We start from the raw sequence: 26,201 nt of genomic DNA, 5'->3' as shown, positions 1-26,201 counted from the left end.
AATATTTGTTATATCTTCCTAATAATCAATTTAAAAATCCTCCTAATTCAAAATCTCACTCATAATGATATTGGTTCTAATTGCGCACAATATCCAAGGCTATTCAATAGATGTGAGTGAGGTAATTAGGAGATTTTTAGGTATACAAATTAGGAGGATTTAGTGTTTTTGAATTATATAATATATTATGAGAATTTTAAAAATGTCTAAGTTTATATGTATGGGAGACTCGAAGAAATGACCGATCGTAAACTGAAGGTTTGTCTAATTCGATATGAAAGGCCATCGTTGCACAAATAGAAGAATTTCATAAGAGGAGGCTAAATTATTATATATAAATTCGATAAATCATACTCTATATTCATGATAATTGAGAAGGGATAAAGCCCCATGCGATGATGCGGGAGAAAATATTTGAATTCCATTCACGTGAAAATATTATGTATACTATTAGCTCTCACACGAGTTGCAAGATTTTTATTCATATGAAAAGAAAGTGGCAAAAGGGAAAGTGAGAGGAGGTCATTATAGACCTCGATTAGGTGTGGTACTCGTAAGTATAAGTAAATTTTATAAGTACTTAATGGCCTACCAGGAAAAATTACATTAGAAACCGTTAAAACTAAACAAAAATTATAATTTTAAAATATTTCACGAAATTTCTGTTTAGAAATAGTAAAAGAAGAAAAAAAAACCTCTTATTTAACATGCCGTTGTACTATCAACCTAACCTCATAATAAATAACCAAGGACGTGGGAAAAGATTGCTTCCCCCATATTTTCGTTGACGTACTTCCGTTTGGCTTCATTTGGGCACGAAACTTCCTCGGATTGGTAATTTCAGGTTTTACCCAAGCAGGTTAAAAAAAAAAAAACACACACACACACACACATCAATCATGTTTGTTCTTGGATTGGAAACGTGGCAATCATCAATTGAGGCCATGAGATGTCCTTTCTAATAAAGTTTGAAACACGTCAGTTAGTCGTTACGTCGACTTCGAAAGCATAACTTGTCTTTAGATAACGGAAAATGGCAATTCGGACCATGACCTGACCACCCGAAAGAGTGTAATTTCATACTAGATTGCGAAAATGACAATTTATCTCGTACACTTTTTTTCTAGTGTCGCATAACCAATATCGCCGAGGTGCAGTCTTGCCTGCAGGCAAAGAGTGTTGACCTGCCCGTATCAGGTCGCTCATTTCCTGCTTCCACGCTCGAGTATCCTCCGTGAACTCGAGTTTGCAATTGTTTCTCCCATGGACCACACGCACTCTCCACAGCTCGATCGTAACATCTGACCAGCCTGAAACTAAGAAACAGGCCGGCTGCACGACTGCAGTTTGACCAGTGGTGTAATCTTTCTGTTTGCGGATAAACAGGATTGACATTTCCGATAGCAGATAATGAACGGAAGATTCACGTTACATGGTATTGCCGCTATTCGGAGTGGGAGGCCCACCGTCTTCGACAAAACCTGGGCTTCGTCGAATGGAATGAGTCGGCCCACCAATTGCATGAAGGCGGAGTGAGGGATGGCAGACGATTTCCATGAACCGGGTTCACGTAGGCCCGGGAGCTACCTTCGCGGCGGCTCACCTGGGTGTACGTGCACCGGGTTCACAGAAAGGTGACAAGAGATAGAGGTGAGGCGGCTCCCCCGCTGGGAAGAAAGGGGAACGAAAGGCCCCGACAGTTCGATCACTCCACGTCTCTTCTTTCTTTCTCCTCCTTCAGCGCTCCATTAGAGCTCGAAATTCACCGGCGGCTTTGACGGAGGGAGGGAGAGTGAGAAAGAGATGGTGGTCGGCGTCCTCGCTCTTCAGGGATCCTTCAACGAGCACATTGCAGGTCTGGTCCCCTCTTTCTTTTGTGATGTTTCTGCTGCGTTTAATCCTTCTCGTGTTGCGCGCTCTTTACCTGTGGAAGTGCCTGAATGAGCTGTTGCTGTCGTTCGGCAGCGCTGAGGAGGCTCGGGGTGAAGGGAGTGGAGGTGAGGAAGCCCGAGCAGCTCCAGTATGTGTCGTCCCTCATTATCCCCGGCGGCGAGAGCACCACCATGGCCAAGCTCGCCGAGTTCCACAACCTGGTCTCCCTCCCTCCCTCTCTCTCTCTCTCTCTATCTATATACATATATACATATATACATGCACCCTCTCGTTTCTTATCATCTAGGACTGACAGAACAACGTTTTAACCAAAAGAAAGAATCCCTGTCTTGTCTTCTGTTGGCAGCATTTCGGCCATTATAATATTAATGCTCTCGCGGGTTAAAGTTAGGCCTTTTTTATTTTTTTTAGTCGCATCCAAGTGAGTAGCATTTGCTCCTATGACAATGTTCACAGGATTTATGAACAACACGAATCAAAACGATCTCTTTGTTCGCGTTTGGTACGTTTTTCCTTTGTAATGAGTTAAGAAGACTGAATATATTGTTTGGAAATTGGGAACACTAAACTTGAATATGTTGGGATTATAGACGAGTACTTATTTGCATTCATTCTCTTGTGAAGCTAAAATGAATACTCTGTTTGTCCTTTTTCTTGAACTAAAGATTTTCTGTTGTTTCTTTGTTCAGTTTCCAGCTTTGAGGGATTTTGTCAAGATGCGAAAGCCTGTTTGGGGAACTTGTGCTGGTCTGATCTTCTTGGCAGATAAAGTTGTTGGTGGGTTTTCTAATTATTAGTCAGCATTAGATTTGGGATTAACCAGAGGTAAGATAATGAGATTTTGTTATGGCATTTAAAAGTAAGGTTCCTCTGTTTTTCAGGCCAAAAGTCAGGGGGACAAGAGCTGATCGGGGGCCTTGACTGCACTGTCCACAGAAACTTCTTTGGCAGTCAAGTAAGTGTGGACACCGGTCTTATTGATTAACCCATTCTATTTTATTTGGTTTCTTTGCTTAGCTTTTGCTGCGCATGATGTGAATGATAGTATTATATACATGATTAATTAGTAAGGTATTGAGAAATAATGGTGATCTGAATGATGGAAAGCAAATCCCTGAGAAATTTTGATAGTTATCTCAAATGATTATATTGTCTGTGATTATGCATACAAAATGTGAAAGAACCTGAACATGATTTGCGGAGACCTTTTATGCAGATCATTACAGTTGTAACACAATTCATAGTCAAATTTTATCACTATCAACCAACTTTGTTGGGCTGTCTTACTGCTCTTGTTTTTCCTTTTCTTCCATAATAAATGCCTAAAATCTCTTCTTTCAGCTTCAGAGCTTTGAAGCGGATCTTCCTGTACCTAATCTTGCATCTAAGGAGGGAGGTCCAGAAACATGCCGAGGAGTTTTCATTCGTGCACCTGCTGTGCTAGAAGCAGGACCAGATGTGGAAGTTCTTGCAGTGTACCCTGTACCACCCGACAGTGCACTTATCGATCAGTTAGTTGACTCTCAAGAGGTTTGCCATATGCTTTTCTTTACCGTATTGACTAAATCATCCATTTTACTTATTACAATTTTATTTTCTTCTAGTGCATTACAAGTCTTTGTGGATTGATTTGATCTCTGAGATCATCTCTTGCAGCTCTAACTTGGTAAAAAAATTCTGTAACCTGTTATTGGCATATGTACTCATCAAAGTTTCGAATCACAAATTTAGATATGTACGAGCTGCTATATTATTAGTTGCTGGAACAGCTATGGCTAGAGAGGAGCTAGAAAGATTTTATATAATAATGTATTGCATTCTCAGTTTGAACTTGTGTTCACTGAAGTGAATTTTTCTCTGTGGATTGGTTGATTGGCCACGACTTTAAATATGAGTTTGAACAAAGTCCTAGGCTTGACTCTAATTCTTCTTAGTTGAGTCTATTGTAATTGAATCACATAGCGACAACTTGGGGATTAGAGTCCTAGCTCAGCTTCACACCAACACTTCCTAGGCTTTACATTGAAGCTTCCATGGATGTAGATTTCTACTGCTGTTAGGTTAATAAGTTATCTCATTGCTGGGCTCAGCTATTCTGTGGAAATCATAGATGTTTTTGTGCCCGGGTGGCGAATATTTCCTTCTTATGATTTCCTTTTGGCTGCATATGTTAGGGTGAAAAGAAAGTAATCGTAGCAGTCAAGCAAGGAAACCTGCTCGCAACAGCCTTCCATCCCGAGTTGACAGTAGATTCTCGATGGTGAGTTAAAATTTCTGCACTTCGAAAGAGCCGTTTAACTTTGCTGTTTTGCGGATTTGTCACTGCTTTTATCATCGTAGGCACACTTTCTTCTTGAAGATGGCAAGTGAGATTGAAGAAGGTGCGTCGAACAGCATTGTGACGATTGAAGGATCTGATATGACTCTTGATCAACATCAGAGGATCGATCTCCCGATATTCCAGTAGAATCACACCAACCCAATAGCTGAAAAAGGCTTTGTGTTCCTAATTTTTATATCTTGATGATTCCCTCTAAGATGATTCTTGATAATCTTTCAGACGGCATGCATGCTTGGAATTCATAGATATTCTTTTATGCTGTTTGATGCAATTTATATACATGTTCATGTGTTGGTGTACATACGATGCTTCAAGGAAATGTCTTTTGGTTTACATCTGGTCCATGTTTACTTGTTAGCCCCTCAAATCTAACCGAAATGTGTATCCTGACATATGTCCTTTTATCCACGACCGACGCTAAAAAACCACTAAATTCTCGAGTTCAGCTTTTCTATATTTCTACGGATTTGCCGCGGCCTGCAAGCTCCACAAGGTACCACATGGATCGTCGCGTGCAGGGCTCGAAGTCGGCACCTTAGCAATGGAGTAATTGCATTTCAAGAAATTTCAAAAAATGTTATTCCTCGAGGCCGATGCGAATTTATTAAGTTGTTTTTTGAGATGCCCAGAAGGGTTTTGTATAAAAGTGAAATCAAACTGTACAATTTAAGGCTTCTCTGAGCTGTGAAGGTTTGGAAGAATTGTTGGAGTACACATGGGAACAACAGAAGGCATGTGGGTCAACTCAAAGGAGCCACATGACATGGCGCCATGGCAGGAATTCGCGTGGAAGAAACGACAGAGGCATATGGGTCAACTCAAAGGAGCCACATGACATGGCGAGCCATGGGAGGCATTTGCGGGGGAGGAAACGACAGAGGTAGTCGCTTCCCTAAAATTTTAATCGTTATTGAAAATTTATTTATTATTTTATAATTCGGAATGAAATTATATATATTAGTTATTATCCCGAGTTAGAAATTTCACACTCCTATTTACTTCTAAGGATTTCATCTCTCTTTAATCCAAATCCCGTATCCGTTCTTAGTTACTATGTGCTGTTGGGGAGCAAGACCAGTTATTTGACCGGTGTCTAGGGACGAAAATTTTTACTCGACTTTTAGAGATCTAATCGAACAAAGAAGAGAACATGGATTGTTTGTGAATTTTAAGCAATGTTGAGGGATCAACTTGAAGTGCTTTCTCCCTTCCTTCAACAGATATAGATAATTTTTCGAAATTTCCTATATAATAAAACATTTGGACTTGCCATTAGATCTCCTCGAAATTGCAATCAAATTATATTACATACTGCAAAGAAAGGTGTATTGGACCCTTTAATCACCATCCCTTCAATATTTCTTATTTTTCCCCTTTTCTGTTTTTGCGATCTCAAAAAGCTGGGTTGATTACTTATGGAGAATTCTTCAATTTTTTTAGGAAAATTTTTCAAAAATAAAAAAACCGCAAAAAATACGTTTCCTTATATTGAATTGAATTAATTTTTTGAATTTTTTTTTCTTCTCCATTATTTTAAATTGTATATAAATTAGAGAACCTCTTTTTTTTTTTAGTTCTCTAATTTCTCATTTGTGCATTATTTCCTTTTCATATTCTAATTAATAGCTTTCCATTTCTATTGACTTTTATATTAATAAATTTATTTTATATAATTTTTTATGGTGATTACTCCAAATATTCTCATATTAGAGATTTTTATAATTTAACATTTGTGAACATATTCTTATATTTTTTTATGGAGAAATAAATTTAGAAAATGATAAGAAAAATAGAGATGAAAAGTGAAATTTAATTTTTTAAAAGTACTAAAAAGGCCCTTAATTTTCTAATTTCTCATTTTTCAAGACAACTATAATTATTTCTATATACCATAGAATTTTCACTATCTTTAATATTACACAACTTATTTCATGTTTGGTTCTTTCTTTGTAATTTAATTGACTGGGACTTGGATAGATAGAGATATGACTTGGCAGGGAGCCCAGTTGCAAAACTTAAAGAAAATTATGGTTGGAGGTAATAAAAAAATAGATAACAAAAATCTCGTGTTTGGTTAGTCAGGATAAACAATGTACGCATAAATCGGAAAGATAAAAGACCGAAATGTCCCCATCTAAAAACTATTAAAATAATATCTATTAAAAATTTAAAAATCTAGAAAATAAAAATAAAGAGAGTATTGCTCATCTTTTTCACAGGCTCGCGGAATCGAGGGTTGGGTTCCACGAGCCCCAATTGTGTCAAGGTTCCACTGGCCCTGAAAACTGGATCCCAAGCTCGTGGTTTTCCAAGCATTGCTGGCTTAGATCTCGGTCTTTGTGGCCAACTCGAGGTTGGATCTTGCGTACGGCCTTGAGACCAACTGGAAGCAGTGGTCGCTGCCACTGAAGGTGGAACTTGGCCGATGACGACGGCGGAGGGACAATGGACGGAGGACGGTAGAAGGAGTAGTAGACGGGAGAAGGGGGAATTGAAAATTTGATGAATAATCAAAGAATAGATTAGTACCGATTATATATGGGGTGGTGGAGAACTAGGAGTGAATCCAGGACCCCCGAGTTAGAACGTATTAGATTATTATCTATGTCATTATTGATAATTTTATATAATAATATAATATAAGAAATTTCAAGTAAGAAAGTAATTAAGATCTTGAATATATTGATACTTTTCAAATAGTCCTCCCTGAAATTTACATTTTAAAATTTCTGCATGATCAAGCTTATTGTGACTATAAAAACGAGTTTATTTATCCACCGAAAAAAAAAACGAATTTATTTCATAAAACCTCGTACATCTTTCTTTTGTGTTGTCTTCTCCTGGGGATACGATAATATTCACGGCATGTTATTTTATAAATGATATAAAATTTGCTCGATAATAAACACATATAGACGTACATAATGGAGAATTTCAAAATGATATTAATAGAATAATAAAAAAATGATATTAATATAATAATATAGATGACATATATGTCTGATGAGATATTATTGAGTAATCCTACCTCGCCACATGGCATGAGAAAAAACCAATTAAATTGCAATAAACTAAATAATAAGTGCTAATAACTCGATTAATTGTAGTAAGTCTTCTTAATTGAAGCAATCTTATTAGTTCTTCCTCACCATATCATTATGAGATAGGATCATTCAAAATTTTATTATGTCTGATAGAGGAAATTAAATTGTAATATAGTATTAGTGTTTATTCATTAGTTAACAAAGGATCACAACTTTTACAGATCTATAGAAAGTTTCTTAAAATTATTAATTTGTGTTTCTTTCAAATGGACAATAATAATAGTTACAAGTACAAGATAGAACATTATATCACAGATTAAAAGAGCGAGGAGGGAAATTCATTTAGATTGATATAGATTATTTGAGAGAAATCATGTGTATTTATGCAAGGGATGAAATTGGAAAAGTCACTTATAAAAGGAAAAAAATTTGGAAAATCATTGGCGATCATAGTAAATATAGATTGCAAGGGAAAGAGGGATATATATATATATATATATTGCTTTTGCCTCATTATATATATATTTTTTGTGTTCAGTGTCGTTGGTACTTGGTAAGACGATAAAAGTAGTACTTGGAAAATTTCCCCCTCAAATCCCTCGCAAACTTCTTTTTTTAAAAAAATTGAAAAAACTGCATAAAACAAAAGGCTTGCGAGGGATATATCCGTTGCAAATCCGAACTCGGATTTGCGGGGGATCTTCCCTCACAACCCTTCAATATATATATATATATATATATATATTTTTTTTTTTCCGTCTTCCTCCTGGCTTCTTCCTTCGAGACAACACAGAGACACACAGGGGAGGTCTTCGATTTCCAAGCCCTAGAATTTCACCTGGACCGAGCTGCAGGAAGATGAAGTCCATCGCAAACTCAAGCAACTGGATCGAGCTTCGACTACTCTCGCTCACGAGTATATCTATCTCTCCGCCCCCCTCTCACTCCTCTGTCTCCCAATTGAGCTTCGAAACTTCTTCAAATTGATGCATCAACTACTTATTGGCAGAGGAATCTATTGGGACTATTTCTCTTCTATATGGAGAATGGTGAGGGTAGGTGTTGGATGTAGTCCCACATAGAAAAGTTGAGAGAAAATCCATAGGTTTATAAGAGACAGCGGTCTAACAACCCATAAGCTTAAACTTTTGAATTGCGGATGGGCCCGAGTCTAAAGTAGGCATGTGAATTTTTCCTAACAAGTGGTATCAGAGCCCAATGTAATGATCCTGTAAAACCGCACACGCTATGCGTGGAAACTCACATCACACCAAAGCTCGAGTGTGGAACTCGTGGCTAGTGAATGTCCTAACAATTGGTATCCGAGTCTAGAAGTAGAAGCCTCGTGGCTAATGAAGGTCCTAACAATTGATATCTGAGTCTAGAAGTAGAAGCCCGGCTCGAAATCCTCTACATAGTAGAGAAGGAGGAGAATTGTTGAGACTGTTTTTCTCCTATATGGAGAATGGTGAGGGTAGGTGTTGGAGGTAGTCTCACATGGAAAAGTTAAGAGAAAATTTTTGAGTTGCGGATGAGCCCGAGTCCAAAATAGGCCTATGAATTTTTCATAACAGAATCAAGTAATCGATGACACCACCCGCCGCCCCGCAGCTCGAATGGTGCCCCCAGCTGCCGCCTTCGCTCGGTGCCCCTAAGATCGCTGGCCTCCAACTCGTTGCTGTCCTATTTGGTGCATCCCAGCAGCACCATTCGTGGCCCCTAGCTCCAGCTAGCCGGTCCCAATTTCGGTTCAGAAATGATTTTAATTATTATTTTAAAATTTTAATTAAATTTGCGAGGGAATCTTTTCCCTCTGCGAGGGATAATGGCGGACGCAAATCCCTTGCAAAAATTGCGAGGGAACTATCCCTCACATTTGCGAGGGAAATATCTCTCGTAAATCCCTCGCAAAAAAAAAAAGCAACTAGCAATTTTATGATGGATGTTATCCCTCGCAAGACCAGCAATTTTGCGATGGATGTCATCTCTCACAAATTGCTCTCAAATCCGAATGAAAGTAAGATTTTGAGAGGGAAATGCAAGGATTGTTCCCTTCCAAATTGACGTTTTTCTAGTAGTGAAATATTTATGATTGATTCGATACTTTTAAAATTTATAAGATCAAAATTGATTAAAGATCAATTTTATAGGACCACAAATCTATTTGCTAATATATATTATTAGCCAAAATTTTGTGGGGTCAGTTGACCCTACTCTCTTGAGTGTAGGTCTGCCCCTATGGAGCACGAGAACTCGACATTTATTATGGATCACACTTTTCATAATACCAATTATGGTTACTGATTGGGAAAAAAAAAAGAACTACAAATGTAATATGAACCGTAATCTACATTGCAATTGCAACTAAACAAATGATCCTCAGAATTTATCTTATTTATCTTATAACGTATTTTATATGATAGGATACAATTTTCATACTGGATTTTTGTTTAAGATATATTAAAAATGAAAGGAATTTTTTTCTATTTTTAATGAGAAGTAGAAAAATGGTAGGAAGACGTAAATATGAATATAATTGTGAAATTAAACCTGTCGTTGAAATTACTAATATATAGAACATGATTTTTCGAATTACTTTAGATGTGACATATATGGGAGAGAATAAAGATATCCTGAAAATAAGTAGGGTTCTCACATGAAAAGTTCGTAGGGAAAGTAGTTACAAGCACGAACATTGCAATTGGTGTCTTTAAAAATTAATAAAATATAATTATTTGAATTTATCAGAACTAATTTTTTCGGGGATACTCCCTATACATATAATTTAATATCTACTGGTGAATTGAGAAACTTTTAAATTTTTTCAAGAAAACTTTTAATGTTTATTCATGATTTTCAATATAATAGTTCAAAGTCATAATCTCGTTTGGATCAAAATATTCAAAAAATGAAAAACAAAGGTTTGAATATTCAAAACATGAAAAAATGTAGAGTTGAGGATATCATCACATACTTTTAGCCAACATGAAAAAAGTAACTTTTATATATTTTAATTGATTAGCGGATTACTTTTACTGAATCTAAATAAATGTATGTTTTATATCACCATGGGTTTATAATATTGGAAGTAGGCTCCAAAAATGTACATTTTTAGGAGCTTGAAAATAATCCAATTTACACACACACACACATATATATACATATATAATGAATCATGAAACATGAGATCTTATGTTTCATTATAAAAAATGCCATGTTATTACTTCAACAGCAACACGGGAAATACATCATCAAAAGTTAATGACATCAACCCTAATTGATGGTTTGCAGCTGATTATTACAAAATAAATAAATTGTGTACCACATTATTACAAATTTTCTCTTTTGTCCTAATAAAGTGTTAAATTAGTAAACAGTTTTATAACAATATTGTAATTTATCCTCCTTTTTGATCTTATAATCAAAACTAAAGCATACACGTGCTACGTGGAAATTTTTCAAAAGGATAAAGTATATGCTAAAAAAGAGAATTTATATCTAGATGAGGTTTATTATGTCGAATTTGAGATATTTTCGGTGCTATTAATTTTTTTATTAAATTCAATTAAATATATTGAACAAAAAAAGATAGAATTTAAGACAAAATGGAAAAAAATAAAAGGGAGAATGCATTACATGAGGAGAGAGAAATAGAGATAGAGAGAACACTGGGAGGAGTAGTGAAGAAAAAATAGGGGTGGTTTTTCTGACAAAATTATAAGGGCAAATTACAAAAAAAAATTCAAATTTTGTAAAATGTCTCAATTTTGTCCTAAATTTTGTTTTGTAACAAAAAAAACCATAAGTTTTCTAAAATGTCTCAAAAATGACCTCCGTTATAACTTCCGTCAATTTTTGCCTACGTGTGACCTACGTGGACTGTTAAAGGGACCCACCATCAGCAGCAAAAATTGACGGAAGTTATAACGGAGGTCATTTTTGAGACATTTTAGAAAATTTATGGTTTTTTTGTTACAAAACAAAATTTAGGACAAAATTGAGACATTTTACAAAATTTGGGTTTTTTTTTGTAATTTACCCAAATTATAATTATATCTCTAATCCAGTAATTGCTATTAATTATAAATATTTAGTTAAGGATATTTTTGGAAGTTAAAAGTTGCAATGTCAGGGGATTTTATAAGTTGTATAAATGACATTATTTTGCTAAATACTTTCACTTTCTGATTAATCAACGAGTCACCACCCAATAATTCACTGGGCAACCTTTTCGTGCATCCTATTTTTTCCGATTGGAATCATTATTAAGTGTTCTTTTAGGGACCTCGCAAAAGTAGATCATATAGATATTAATATGAATAGATTGTATTGATTGTTGTTACCATATCTCTCCTTTCTCTTAACTTGATCATGACGATGAATTCGTGATGACCTTCCCCTTGTCTTGAAGTCTTGAACATTCTCATCCCTCACAAATTGGAATATGAGTAACTCGAATGAAAAAGAGTCATCGAATATTGTTGAAGATGACAATATTGGCGCCCAAAAATCTTTCGTCCGTCCAACGTTTGAATTCATTGAAATTTCAAATACCAGATACCACCAATGAGTCTTATAGTGGCACAAATTTAGATTTATTAGGAAGATTTAGTGGGAAGTGTTTTGGCCAAGTTTTCGAGTTTGAAAAGTGGACATGTTGATTTTTATTGCATGCAAGAGCGAGGAAACCCTCACGGATTAAGCCGAACTCCAAGGTTTACTTTTTAAGTCCCACAAGCTATCTTCCCTTATAAAAAGCTCCTCATTCTTTCCATAAACACAATAAACATTCTTCATTCCCCCCATCCTCTCTTGTCCTAGCCAGTGAGTGCCTGAAAACAACAAAGCTTTGCTGTTTTTTTCTCATCACGTAGCAATGTCGAGCAGTCGGCGGCTTTTCATCTTGACGGCTCTCGTCATCATTCTGATCTCTGCTACGGCGATCAATGCTCAAAACAACAACAACGACGACGGCAATGACGACGCCAACGACAACGACAACAACAACAACAATGGCAACGGCAACGGCAATGGAAATGGAAACGGCAACAGTAACAATAACAACAGTAATAATAGTGGAGAGGATGCCGCAGCCACGACAAATTATAGGGTGTTAACTCCGGTGCCTGGGACAGGGCAAGAGCAGGTGTATTGCCAAGCGGCAGGGGCGTGTTACCACCACACCCTCACATGCCCCAAGCAGTGCCCCCAGAGGAAGCCGAAGCGCAACAAGAAGGTGAAGGGTTGCTTCGTGGACTGCAGCAGCAAGTGCGAAGCCACTTGCAAGTGTAAGCATTTCTGCTCTCTTTCTTTGATTGATCTTCTTCATTTGTTCACTCTTATTTTCCGATACGCAAGGCTAAATATTCCGAGCTTGCTGATGAATGAAGTATCAGCAATGAGTATAACATGAAAAGAAGGCCACGGTAACCTTCAATCAATCATCTCACTTGACGTAAAGCCCTTGGAGGCCATCCGTTGCACATGTATGCACCGGGCCAGTTCCATTGAAGGTGGACAGTGTTTGATGGACCTTCCATGTCCCAATAATAAACCTGGTGTATAAACGAAAAAACGATGGCCCATGGGGGATTCGAGCTCTCTTTGGCTCTGTAGATCACGAATTTTTTGATTTAACGTTTTCGTATGTTCTTGGAAGACAAGCTTGGAATCCTTTTCGTACATATTCCCTTCAGTTTCAAGAAAACAAAAAGGTCTGTACTTGCGCCGAGAAAATGTTTTCTATTTTTGGATGGCAGGAAACCAAATCTCGGAAGGCTTTCAAAAAATAAGTTCTTTCTTAGTATGACAATCATCACCACCGTGGTCCACATGTTATGCCCGACTCTCATGCAGCAGAACGTTATAATTATGATTGGAATCTTAGACATATGTAATTCCAATCGGTTCTTTCAGTTCTCGTCGTTTGGACTAATTATTGCTCAAATGTTTCGGACAGATAGGAAAGCCTCATGCACCGGATACGGCTCTCTGTGCTACGACCCTCGGTTTGTGGGTGGAGATGGCGTGATGTTCTACTTCCATGGAGCCAAGGGAGGTAACTTTGCGATCGTCTCGGATGACAACCTCCACATCAATGCCCACTTCATCGGTACACGGCCCCAAGGCAGGACCCGTGACTTCACTTGGGTCCAGGCACTGTCCATCATGTTCGAGACCCACACCCTTGTGATCGCTGCAAAGCGGGTCAAGCACTGGGATGACAGCCTCGATGCTCTCATCGTCCGATGGGATGGGGAGGCAGTTCATGTCCCGACGGATGGAGAAGCCGAGTGGAGAGTGAAAACTGAGGAGAGAACCGTGGTGTTGGAGAGGACCGACGATCTCAACACTATTAGGGCGACAGTCTCGGGGCTCGTGGTGATGGACATAAACGTGAGGCCGATCGGGGAAGAGGAGAACCGGGTGCACAACTACCAGTTACCGCGAGACGATGCTTTTGCTCACTTGGAGATACAGTTCAGGTTCATGAACTTAAGCGATCTCGTGGAGGGAGTTCTAGGGAAGACCTATAGGCCAGGATACATTAGCCCAGTGAAGATCGGAGTACCGATGCCGATGATGGGTGGAGAGGACAAGTATGAGACACCGTCCTTGCACTCGCCGCTCTGCAAAGTCTGCAGGTTCCAGAGGCCAACTTCGGAGCATCCTAAGATTACTGGAGGAGTTGCCCAGTACTAATCATACTTCTTGTCTTGGATCCTCTGGTTTCTATGTGTTAATAACACATAAGTCGTTGTTTTCTTAATGATGACGTTCACAAATAAGGGCTAAGTATGCCCACGATGTTAATTCTTGAAATTTCAGATAAATAAAGTTGATCAATATATAACGTTTTCACTCGATCTGGCCCTCTGTTAGTTACTTTGTCATAGAAGAGAAGTTAGGATATGCCAATTATCTAGCTGAAAGTAGCCAGCCCGTATGAAAAAGTCTGTTACCCGGTAATCCTCTATAGAGCCTTTGGTAGCTAAATCGGATGGGAGTCTCTTGGGGTTGCCTCGTGTTTGGTTTTAGAGTCGAGTGGTTTTAGAGTTGAGTTTTGGTTTTAATTGGTTTATAATGATTGTATTGTTGAATTATGAGAAAAAGTGTGAAAAAATAATGAATAGTTGAAAGAAAATAATAATTGTATTGTTGAATTGTGGAAAAAATAATAAATAGTTGAGAAAAAGCAATGAATAGTTGAGAGAATTTAGTATTGAATGGTTAAAAAAATTGAAAAGTAATAATTATATTATTGAATTGAAGATAAGTAGAGTTAAAATTTTTTTTTAAAACCAAACAGGAATGAAAACCAAATGCGGCTAGGGAACATAGAATCCCAGGAGCCGAGAGTAAATTAGGAATACGTCTATGAATGACGACTTTGTACGTATGATATAATTCGGGATCATTGTTGTTTTCCAATTATTGACCAGTTATCCGGGATCATCATTAATAGGATATATAGGAGAATGAGTGCTGCTAGGGTAAGTGATGCAGCTCTATCACAAATACATGCCAGAATCTTTGTATAGACGAGAAACATAACAAATACATGCCAATAAGTAGAGAGGAGTTCCTGTATTCATTTTGATTTTTTTCGATGTGAGCCTTGACATCCGAAAATTTAATTGGGTCTCAACTAATCTGGTCGAATTGGGTCGGTTCACTAAGGAGTAAATCTCTCATAACGTAAATTTTATGCATTTACAAGGACTCGAATCCAAAATCTTACTTTAGCGGAACAAACGCCGAACTTCTTGAATCAACTCATATTGATTTCATTTTGATTTTTAAATTCAGCATACATGAATATATATAGACATAGAAAGAAACCCCATATGAAGTACACCCACATCAGAAAATAAGAAAAAAACATTAACTTCATCTTTGGAAACTAAAAATAGTTATAAAGAATAATGGCTCCTCCTTAATTCCAAATTTGGACTTCCAAAATCAAGTCACCACGTACTTCATTATTATATATATTTTACTTCTCATTTCCACCAATATCAGTATCTTATTTGGACCTTCAATACTCGTGATCGGGCCTTTTCAGCTTAAGCTTGTTAAGTTTGGGTTTTTTATGAATAAGACTCTCTATATTCGTTTATGAGATTATCTCTGCGTTGTCAAGACACCTTATCTTTCCTTTCCACTTGATAAGAACCTGGCCTTTGATTTATCCTGAATCAATTTATTTGGATTTCACCACCTTGAAGCTTGAACAATCCAAAAATCCTCTGCAATTAGTAAGGATGCTCCTTAAATGTGTAGCTTTAAGGATGTTGTTGCTATTTAGCAAGACAACTTATTATTTAGTAAGAGCCTTATTTAATTCAATCTAATAAGTTTCGTACAAAAGAAAGCGTCATCTTATAAAATGGTAAGTTGTTATTATTACTATTATTAGGAGTATATTCTCTCTGAGTCAATGAACAATCCACAAGTTTATGGATTCTGGTCAGTCCATGGGCAAGCACATGTGTGCGTGCCTTTAGTCCTCAATAAAAGCTAAGCGCGTAAGGAAGATTCAAATCTATAACCTTGTGAGTTAATCACAGAGTATAAGCACATCCTATCACTTGCGCTGATCCTTGGGGCTTGATATGTTCTTATTATTTAGTAGGTGTCTTATTATATTAAAAAAAGAAATTTCTTATTTTTTATGTGTGTATCTTAGTATCTAAGAGTCCAACACTCCGGCTAATTCAATTCGAATTAGTTTGGCCACTAAAAGCAATTATAATGGGTCCCATGTTTGATTTGGACATGATAATCTACATTCTCACTCACATTCCTACTTGAGTTGTAATGTAGATTATCTTGGAGGGGTGGAAATGTGGATTCCCACTTTAGTGGGATGTGCATTACTAGTAATCCACTAAACGCCCTCTTAGGGATTTGGGGATTTTGAACTTTTTTTTAATTTTTTTTAATAAAACGGTTTGGTTTGGTTAACCAAAGTTAACTGGCTTGGAGCTCCCAAGCAACAAACTGAACTGTTTACGCCAAAAAGAACCAATTAAAATCTATGGTTCGGTTCGAAACGGTTCAGTTCGATTTGGTTCAACAATTCGATTTGGTTTTTTGATTTTTTTGGACAGCCCTATCATGGGCTAGTATAATGAAATTATGAAAGACATTACTATTTCAATTCCAAGAGATCAAGCGTTAAAATTTACTCATTTTCCTAACAAGTGCGTGTTAGCAAACCGAGCACGTACGGAGCGGAAAGTTTAATTACGGTAAAAATCAAAATTTTTTATTGCGTGCTCATTTAATCAAACACTTCAAGATCACATCTTGACATAAGAATCGCCTTCTAAACGAATAGATAACATCACACAATGAATCCATAAGAAAAGTTACGAACTTTTCACTAACTTTATTGATTCGAGTCGATCAAATTAGCTGTCCAAGTGTCTGGCCTCTAGCTCGTCCACACGAGCACGTCTCCACCAAGATTAGACTCCTCTCGACCCGTACACTCCGATCTAGGTCACCGATCTCGAACCAAATCGTCACGGAATGAAAGGATCTCTTCAAGGACGCCAAGGACAACACCGAAACGCCGAATCAGATCCGAGAAGAACTCCGATCAGCCTTGGGAGTTCACGACAACAACTGTTCAGCCGTCTCTCCTCTTTCTCTCTTTCTAATATTAGGGTTTTCGATTAATTAACCTCTCGGGTTAACCGTAAGAACATATCTATATATATTCTTACCCTAGGGACTAAAATGTAATTATTAATTAATCCGAATTAATTAATAAATTGCAAATGAGTCCTCACAATTTTAGTCATCCAATGACTTGCCCTTATAGTTACAAAGAAAGATTAAATAAGTCATTGACACGAGTTTCCATAAATAGACGATCTATTTACAGAAACTCTCCAAATAAGGAAACTATCGTATTTCCTTAATTAGATTTATCCTTGATATTGAACTCGGCTTCAGGATGTGCTAGCACCCTCGCAAACACATTGCAAACCTCGTTCGATAATTAATTTCTAATTAACTTCCTTAATTAGAATTAATTCTTTTATCTGTTTAGACACGCTCAATGTGTGTGACTAACTAGGTTCATCATCAAATGGCAATGGGATTATAGTATCGACTCATTTGATACTACCAGAAACTCTTTCCGTAACCGAAAACATAATTCCTAAAATGCCCTTGGTTCCCAAAGTTCACGAGTGACACCTAGCAGCATATCGTGACAATCTAAAAGATGACGAATGTATAATTGGAACATTCTGATGAACCTCTGATCGTATATACCATGCACTGAACCCTTCCACTACAAGATCCCGATCTAGCTAGAACTACGATAAATGCCAAACTCTATAGCCGATCATATGGACTCTCTAATTTCATTCTTAGATCCGTAGCACTTGAACAAAAACTCCTTTCTATTCAAGTCTATCTACCCCGGCCGAGGATTTCTCGATCCAGAATAAAACTCATATTCATAGGACATTTTCCCTGTTTACTCAGGTTAGTTATACTTGGAGTTAGACACATAACTCCAAGTATAACTAATTAGGACCACTGTTTGCCGAATAATCACGCTAAGCACAAATACATTAGCAGTAGCAAATCCTAATTACTTATACTTGAGATAGCGTTCCATCTCAGGTCTAAGGACTATATGCACTAATACGATCCAGATAACATTCATTGACATTAGTAAATTACCGTATGAATATTATTTGCACGTCACATTCGACTACTTATCATGTAAGTATCAATATATCTGTCATGATAACAGTTATCAAATAGCATGAGACTCACTACTCCATCTTCATTAGTATCTGTATAATAATCATGGAAACAGATAGAGGTGATGATCTATCTGAAGAAATAATGTACAGTTAAGTCTCCTACGATCGTGAACAGTTTAAAGATATTCTTACCAAATTACTTCGTCACTCATATTCTTAACTCTTAAGAATGAAGTATTCAAAATATCTTAAGGACTTTATTCTAATAAACATAGACAATATACGAATAATAGAATAAACTTTATTGTCATAAAAGGAATTATCCAAATACACAAATCAAGCTATAGGGCATATCACTAACAATCTCCCACTTGCACTAGAGCCACTCAGTACAGTATCTAAGACCCATCTTCTCAAGATGTTTCTCTAGCTGCTGCTGTGTCATGGCCTTTGTGAGTGGATCAGCGATATTATCTGCTGAAGCTACTTTCTGCACAGCTACATCGCCTCTCCCGATAATCTCCCTGATAATATGATATCTCCTCTCAATGTGTTTAGACTTCTGATGTGACCTCGGTTCCTTTGCTTGAGCAATCGCTCCAGTATTATCACAATACAACTCTACTGGTGACGATATGGAGGGAACAATACCGAGTTCAGTCACAAACTTTCGAATCCAAACTGCCTCATTCGCTGCATCAGATGCCGCAATATACTCAGCCTCTGTAGTGGAATCTACAGTCGTCTCTTGCTTAGAACTCTTCTAGCTAACTGCACCTCCATTACAGGTGAATATATAATCGGAGATAGACTTTCTATCATCCACATCTGATTGAAAATCAGAATTTGTAAACCCATCTAGTCTCAACTCACCTCCTCCATATACCAGAACCATATCCTTAGTTCTTCTCAAGTATTTAAGGATGTTCTTGACAGCAGTCCAATGATCAAGTCTTGGGTTGGATTGATACCTGCTAGTCACACTAACAGCATACGCGATATCCGGCCTTGTACACAGCATAGCATACATCAAGCTACCTATAGCCGAAGCATAAGGCACCTGTGCCATATTCTCTCTCTCCTCAAGAGTCTTGGGAGACATCGCTTTAGAGAGATGGATATCGTGTCTCACAGGGAGCAATCCTCTTTTGGAATCCTGCATGTTGAACCTCTTCAACACCTTATCCAGATACAGGGCTTGGGATAGACCTATCAATCTTTTTGGTCTATCTCTATAGATCCGAATACCCAGAATATAAGTCGCTTCTCCTAAATCCTTCATGGAGAAAATATCAGACAACCAGACCTTTATAGAAGTGAGCATGCCAATATCATTACCTATCAGCAGAATGTCATCCACGTATAATACAAGAAAGGCAATCATGCTCCCACTAGCCTTCTCATACACACATGGTTCATCTTCGTTTTTGATGAAGCCAAAGGACTTTACAGTATCATCAAAACGTCGATTCCAGCTCCTCGAAACCTGCTTAAGACCATAAATGGATCTCTTAAGCTTGCACACCTTGGACTTATCCTTGGATTCAAAACCCTTGGGTTGGTCCATGAATCTTCCTCAATGTATCCGTTGAGGAAGGCGGTCTTGACATCCATTTGCCAAACCTCATAATCATAGTGCGCAGCAACTGCTAGCATTATTCTGATAGACTTCAGCATGGTTACAAGAGAGAAAGTCTCCTCATAGTCGACTCCCTGCTTTTGGTGATAACCCTTCGCCACTAGCCTAGCTTTATAGGTCTCTACCTTTCCATCATCACCAATCTTCCTCTTGAAAATCCTTTTGTTCCCTATAGGTACTATACCTTTAGGAGGGTCAACAAGATCCCAGACTTGGTTCTTGCTCATGGAGTCCATCTCGGACTTCATGGCCTCTAGCCATTTAGAAGAATCTATATTTGATATAGCTTCCTCATAAGTAATAGGATCATCCCTATGATCATTATCTCCATGAACGAACAACTCTTGTATGTTCTCATGGAGATTAAGGTATCTCGCGGGAGTATGAGTTACCCTACCAGACCTTCGAGGTTTTGTGACATTCTCAATCTGAATAGGTGTCTCAACTGGTTTATCAATGTCCATCGAAATAGGCATCTGATCGGTTTGTGGTACTAATGACGCCTCATCAAGTACTATCTGCCTTCCCATGCCACCTTCCTGGACAAACTGTTTCTCCAAAAAGATCACATCTCTACTAATAACAACCCTTTGCTCAGTAGGAAAATAAAAATAGTATCCAAGGCTGTCACTTGGATAACCAACAAACCTGTCTTTCTCGGATCGGGTTTCCAACTTATCGGTCTTCTGCTTCTTAATGAATGCAGGACAACCCCAAATCTTAACGTGCTTAAGACTAGGTGTCCTACCATTCCATATCTCATATGGAGTGGTAGAGACCGACTTGCTTAGAATTCTGTTAAGCAAGTAACACGCGGTTTGCAGTGCATATCCCCACATCGAAATTGGGAGATATGTATAGCTCATCATCGACCGAACCATGTCCAACAGAGTATGGTTCCTCCTTTCAGAAACTCCATTCAACTGTGGTGTTCTGATGCGAACCTCGACGAACTTGCCGCGAGACCCAACAATAATAGAATGAGATCAAACCCGAGATCGTCCAGTGAAGGTTTCAAGGATAGAGAATATTGACCCGCTGACTATAAAGAGCCAAAAACCAATATTATAATATGGAATATTGACCCGCTAGCTATAAGGAGGTAGAAACCAATATTATAAATGTCGGGAATCACAAGTCATCACACTTGCAATATCGTCGAAGTTGCTGCAGAACAGCTCAGAGAAAACCTCTCTCACAAAGTTGAATGAAAACTGATCTGTTTTTTTTAGGGAGGCCACATACCTATTTATAGAGAGATACTAGCTTATAACCTAAATGGGCTAATGGGCTTGGCTAAAATAAATCCTAAGTGTAATGAGCTCAAAATGAAATAAGCCAAAGTAATTGAAAAGCAACTGAATTCAACCCTTTGAACTAGGATCATCTTCTAAATAGATTTCTAGGACATGAACGGTCGTGGCTTCATGTTCTACATGCAGCTCGCCCAAGAGCTCGACTTCTTCTCCATGGACATGCAATAACATCCTTTGCATGGCTAGTTCGATTCGCTTGGCTCGTGCTCTTTTTCTTAGTCCAGCTAACACGTGCATGTCCCAATGCTCGACTTCATGCCATGCCCCATCATCCTGGAATGCTTCCACATGCCTGTGTGAAGGGTCCTCTAGCTGGATCATATCATGTTTCTGGTGGAGTAAATTGAGAAACAATACCATGTTCCTTCAGGAAATCACCAAACTCAGTACTCATGTACTCTCCTCCTCGATCAGATCGAAGAGTCTTGATGCTCTTTCCTTTCTGCTTCTCCACTTCAGCCTTGAATTCCTTGAACTTTTCAAAGGATTCGTGTTTATACTTCATAAGATAAACATACCCAAAACGAGAATAATCATCGGTAAAGGTGATGAAGTAGGAATATCCACCCCTAGCCACTTCACTAAATGGACCACACACATCACTATGTATGAGTTCTAAAACTTCCTTAGCCCTCTCCATTTGTCCCACAAATGGAGTCCTAGTTATCTTGCCTTTAAGACAAGACTCGCAAGTTGAATGGGTTCAGAACCCAATGGAACTATAAGTCCCATCTTCTCCAACTTACTTATCCTATCATCTGCAACATGCCCTAGTCTAAGGTGCCAAAGTTGCTTTAGACTTGGAATAGATTCGGATACGGTGTTGATCTCAATCGTATTCGGAATCGTTTCATTTCTAGCTCTAAGATAATAAAGGCCATCGTGTAAATAACCAACGCCAATAACTTTATTACCATAATAAATGTTGCAAACATCATGTCTGAAATCAAACAAGTATCCACTTCTAGTCAAACTAGAAACAGAAATAATGTTCCGATAGGCGTTTGGTAAAACTAAAACACGATCTAGAAATAAAACATGTCCATCCAGATGTAATGAAGTCGACCCCACAGCTTTGGCCGCAACACTTGCTCCATTGCCGATCTTTAAGCAAACTTCATTCCTTCCAAGGACCTTACTGCTTGCTAGCCCCTGCATAGAGGTACAAACGTGTGAGCTTGCACCAGTATCAAGAACCCAAGCTGTAGATGAGCTATATGAACCATTGGAACTAACATAACAAGAGATAGACATACCTTCTAAAGGTTTCTTTCCCTTATTCATCCTTTTGTTGTTCATAGCATTCTGTGCAGTGACCAACATGTTCAGCAGCTCAGACAACGAACATGATAACTTGTTCATGTGAAAGTTCACAACGAACCCTGAGAAAGAATCTGGGAGAGACTGAAGAACTAAATCCACATGGAGTTCTTTGTCCATCTGAAACTCAAGCTTCTCAAGCTGTTGAATCAGCCTGATCATCTTCTGCACATGAGCTGCGACTTCAGTTCCCTCCTGCATTCTCACACGGAACAATTCCTTCGATATTTCATATCGTGCGGTCCTTCTATTCTCCCCATAGAGCTCCCTGAGATTCTTCAAGATCTCACGAGAACTCTTCATGTTCTCATGCTGCTTCTGCAACTCATTGCTCATGGAAGCAAGCATATAGCAGCGGACCTTCGTGTCATCAACAGACCACTGATCATATGCGTCCTGTTGATCACTCGTAGCATCCCCGCCAGGGAGTTCAATCTCCTGAGTCTCCAGGATGTATCCCAGAGCCTCCATGTTCAGGACAATGTTCAGGTTACGGAGCCAATCCGAAAAGTTAGGCCCAGTGAGCCTATTATCATTCAGTATGCACGAGAGAGGATTCATAGATTTCATACTTATCATGACTGCAGAAAATAACAAGATTAAATTAATGAATTTATGTATATATATAACCATAATGATCATGGATTTTCAATCAAAATGGTCTTCCACTATCTTTTCGAATCCTACACTTCCAAAATAGGAAACGAGAATCCTAATCGAAAAAAATTCATAGCGGGTGATTGAATTCTCATAAAATACTAATTCCCTCAGGTACCTGCCATTATTGGAAACAAGTAATCTACAAGTGAACAACTCTTTATTCAGTACATCTCTATGTACGGCTCAATCAATTCGGCTCCTAGTATTCTGGACCTCAGGTGCCTGCCTTTATTGGTCCATCATGCATAGTTAAGTCTGACCTACCAAAACCCTAGATGTCAGCTACCTCAGGTGCCTGCTGTTATTGGTAACCGACGATCTAAAACATCACATGTTTTAAAACATTCATGCAAAAAGATCTCTTAGTTTGTCTCGTGCCCCCGTGTGTCCACGATCGACAACGAAACAAATTAAAACTCTCTGGAGAATGCTTTGGTGGAGAGCAATGACAGAGGTTCGCAACCTCATGCCATTCTCGACTTAATATTTTAATTTGGAAGATTTTCTTTAAGGTGACCTAATTACTATTCGGTTTCACTTTGCACATTATCCGTATTCACACATCGCATGCATAAATATGCACTCGAAATCGATAAAAACATGATCATGGACTTACTATTAGCCTAGTCCTAGAGCCACAAGAATTAAGCAAAATTTCCTAAAGCCCATAATCACACACCATACTTGAAATTTATAAAACGAAACTAATAGCATAAAAGAAAATAAATTTCGTGCCAATTTTGTAACTCTTTACAAAATATCCAAATATCACATATTAGGAAATTTCCAATTTTGAAAAATATACAAGATATCATATATCTAGTGTATCTTCAAAATTCCTTTTTGATATCAAATATCAAATTTCTAATCTCATTAGAATAGGATATCAAATATCCTATTTCCATAAAATCAAATTTTACGAAAACAATTTTGGTAATTAATTGTTTCAGAAATCTAATTTCCAAAATTATCGAAAATGCCCATTACGCGATTACGGTCGGCTCGGGCAATCAACCCACTTGAACAGCGCCAGACAAGCAGCTAAATGAGTCACCAATCAGCTCTTATTCTTGTCGAGAAGAACAGCCACTAGCAGGCTTCCCATGAGCGATCACCAGAAAAAAAAAATCCAACTCTGCCCGTGAGTAATCAAGCCGCTCGAGACCTTCTCAAGCAGGGAGCAGCCAAGAGACTTAATCAAATTGAATTTTCTTGGGCCAGTTATGACAAACAATTTCTTGTGCCCGATTCGATACCAATTTATTAAACACTTCAATAAATCACAATCAACCATCAAATTAGGCACAAAACATGTATCTAATTGAACAGAAACTTGGCTTTGATACCACTATTAGCAAACCGAGCACGTACGCAGTGGAAAATTTAATTACGGTAAAAATCAAAATTTTTTATCGCGTGCTCATTTAATCAAAAACTTCAAGATCACATCTTGACATAAGAATCGCCTTCTAAACGAATAGATAACATCACACAATGAATCCATAAGAAAAGTTACGAACTTTTCACTAACCTTATTGATTCGAGTCGATCAAATTAGCCATCCAAGTGTCCGGCCTCTAGCTCGTCCACACGAGCACGTCTCCACCGAGATTAGACTCCTCTCGACCCGTACACTCCGATCTAGGTCACTGATCTCGAACCGAATCGTTACAGAATGAAAGGATCTCTTTAAGGACGCCAAGGACAACACCGAAACGCCGAATCGGATCCGAGAAGAACTCTGATCAGCCTTGGGAGTTCACTACAACAACTGTTCAGCCGTCTCTCCTCTTTCTCTCTTTGTAATATTAGGGTTTTCGATTAATTAACCTCTCGGGTTAACCGTAAGAACATATCTATATATATTCTTACCCTAGGGACTAAAATGCAATTATTAATTAATCCGAATTAATTAATAAATCACAAATGAGTCCTCACAATTTAAGTCATCCAATGACTTGCCCTTATAGTTAAAAAGAAAGATTAAATAAGTCATTGACACGAGTTTTCATAAATAGACGATCTATTTACAGAAACTTTCCAAATAGGAAACTATTGTATTTCCTTAATTAGATTTATCCTTGATATTGAACTCGGTTTCAGGATGTGCTAGCACCCTCGCAACCACATTGCAAACCTTGTTCGATAATTAATTTCTAATTAACTTCCTTAATTAGAATTAATTCTTTTCTCGGTTTAGACACGCTCAATGTGTGTGACTAACAAGGTTCATCATCAAATGTCAATGGGATTATAATATCGACTCATTTGATACTACCAGAAACTCTTTCCGTAACCAAAAATATAATTCTCAAAATGCCCTTGATTCCCAAAGTTCACGAGTGACACCTAGCAGCATATTGTGACAATCCAAAAGATGACGAATGTATAATTGGAACATCCTGATGAACCTCTGATCGTATATACCATGCACTGAATCCTTTCACTACAAGATCCCGATCTAGCTAGAGATACGGTAAATGCCAAACTCTATAGTCGATCATATGGACTCTCTAATTTCATTCTTAGATCCGTAGCACTTGAACAGAAACTCCTTTCTATTTAAGTCTATCTACCACGGCCGAGGATTTCTCGATCCAGAATAAAACTCATATCCATAGGACATTTTCCCTGTTTACTCAGGTTAGTGAATCCCGTCTTGATTAGACACCTAACTCCAAGTATAACTAATTAGGACCACTATCTGCCGAATAATCACGCTAAGCACAAATACATTAGCAGTAGCAAATCCTAATTACCTATACTTGAGATAGCGTTCCATCTCAGGTCTAAGGACTATATGCACTAATACGATCCAGATAACATTCATTGACATTAGTAAATTACCGTATGAATATTATTTGCACGTCACGTTCGACTACTTATCATATAAGTATCTACATATCTGTCATGATAACAGTTATCAAATAGCATGAGACTCACTACTCGATCTTCATTAGTATCTGTATACTAATAATGGAAATAGATAGAGGTGACGATCTATCTGGAGAAATAATGTCCAGTTAAGTCTCCTACGATAGTGAATAGTTTAAAGATATTTTTACCGAATTACTTCGTCACTCATATTCTTAACTCTTAAGAATGAAGTATTCAAAATATCTTAAGGACTTTATTATAATAAATATAGACAATATACGAATAATAGAATAAATTTTATTGCCATAAAAGGAATTATCCAAATACACAAATCAAGTTCTAGGGCATATCACTAACAGTGCGTCCAGCACTCAAACT

General features: G+C 37.8%; 2 protein-coding genes across 2 annotated transcripts; both read left to right on the top strand.

The window, feature by feature from the left end:
- The first annotated feature begins 1,694 nt into the window (after window positions 1-1,694).
- On the top strand, window positions 1,695-4,567 carry LOC116198474 (probable pyridoxal 5'-phosphate synthase subunit PDX2). The gene is made up of 7 exons (XM_031528626.1): window positions 1,695-1,855; window positions 1,966-2,093; window positions 2,583-2,670; window positions 2,775-2,848; window positions 3,235-3,423; window positions 4,068-4,153; window positions 4,234-4,567. Exons 1-7 carry the CDS (start codon window positions 1,804-1,806, stop codon window positions 4,358-4,360), a joined length of 744 nt encoding a protein of 247 aa, XP_031384486.1. The 5' UTR covers window positions 1,695-1,803; the 3' UTR covers window positions 4,361-4,567.
- A 7,552-nt stretch (window positions 4,568-12,119) lies between these two features.
- LOC116201467 lies at window positions 12,120-14,120 on the top strand. The gene is made up of 2 exons (XM_031532713.1): window positions 12,120-12,566; window positions 13,238-14,120. Exons 1-2 carry the CDS (start codon window positions 12,155-12,157, stop codon window positions 13,978-13,980), a joined length of 1,155 nt encoding a protein of 384 aa, XP_031388573.1. The 5' UTR covers window positions 12,120-12,154; the 3' UTR covers window positions 13,981-14,120.
- Window positions 14,121-26,201: the final 12,081 nt, after the last annotated feature.

Source organism: Punica granatum, chromosome 3 (genome assembly GCF_007655135.1).
Source record: "Punica granatum isolate Tunisia-2019 chromosome 3, ASM765513v2, whole genome shotgun sequence".
Lineage (NCBI taxonomy): Eukaryota > Viridiplantae > Streptophyta > Magnoliopsida > Myrtales > Lythraceae > Punica > Punica granatum.
This window is presented reverse-complemented; position numbering and strand designations above follow the sequence as displayed.

What these genes read in the sequence shown, in the direction of transcription:
- LOC116198474 (XM_031528626.1), top strand. Translation starts at nt 1,804, where the DNA reads ATGGTGGTCGGCGTCCTCGCTCTTCAGGGATCCTTCAACGAGCACATT. An exon ending in CTTCAACGAGCACATTGCAG is followed by an intron (nt 1,856 to 1,965) that starts GTCTGGTCCCCT and finishes GTCGTTCGGCAG; the next exon opens with CGCTGAGGAGGCTCGGGGTG. An exon ending in TCGCCGAGTTCCACAACCTG is followed by an intron (nt 2,094 to 2,582) that starts GTCTCCCTCCCT and finishes TTCTTTGTTCAG; the next exon opens with TTTCCAGCTTTGAGGGATTT.
- LOC116201467 (XM_031532713.1), top strand. Translation starts at nt 12,155, where the DNA reads ATGTCGAGCAGTCGGCGGCTTTTCATCTTGACGGCTCTCGTCATCATT. An exon ending in GTGCGAAGCCACTTGCAAGT is followed by an intron (nt 12,567 to 13,237) that starts GTAAGCATTTCT and finishes TGTTTCGGACAG; the next exon opens with ATAGGAAAGCCTCATGCACC.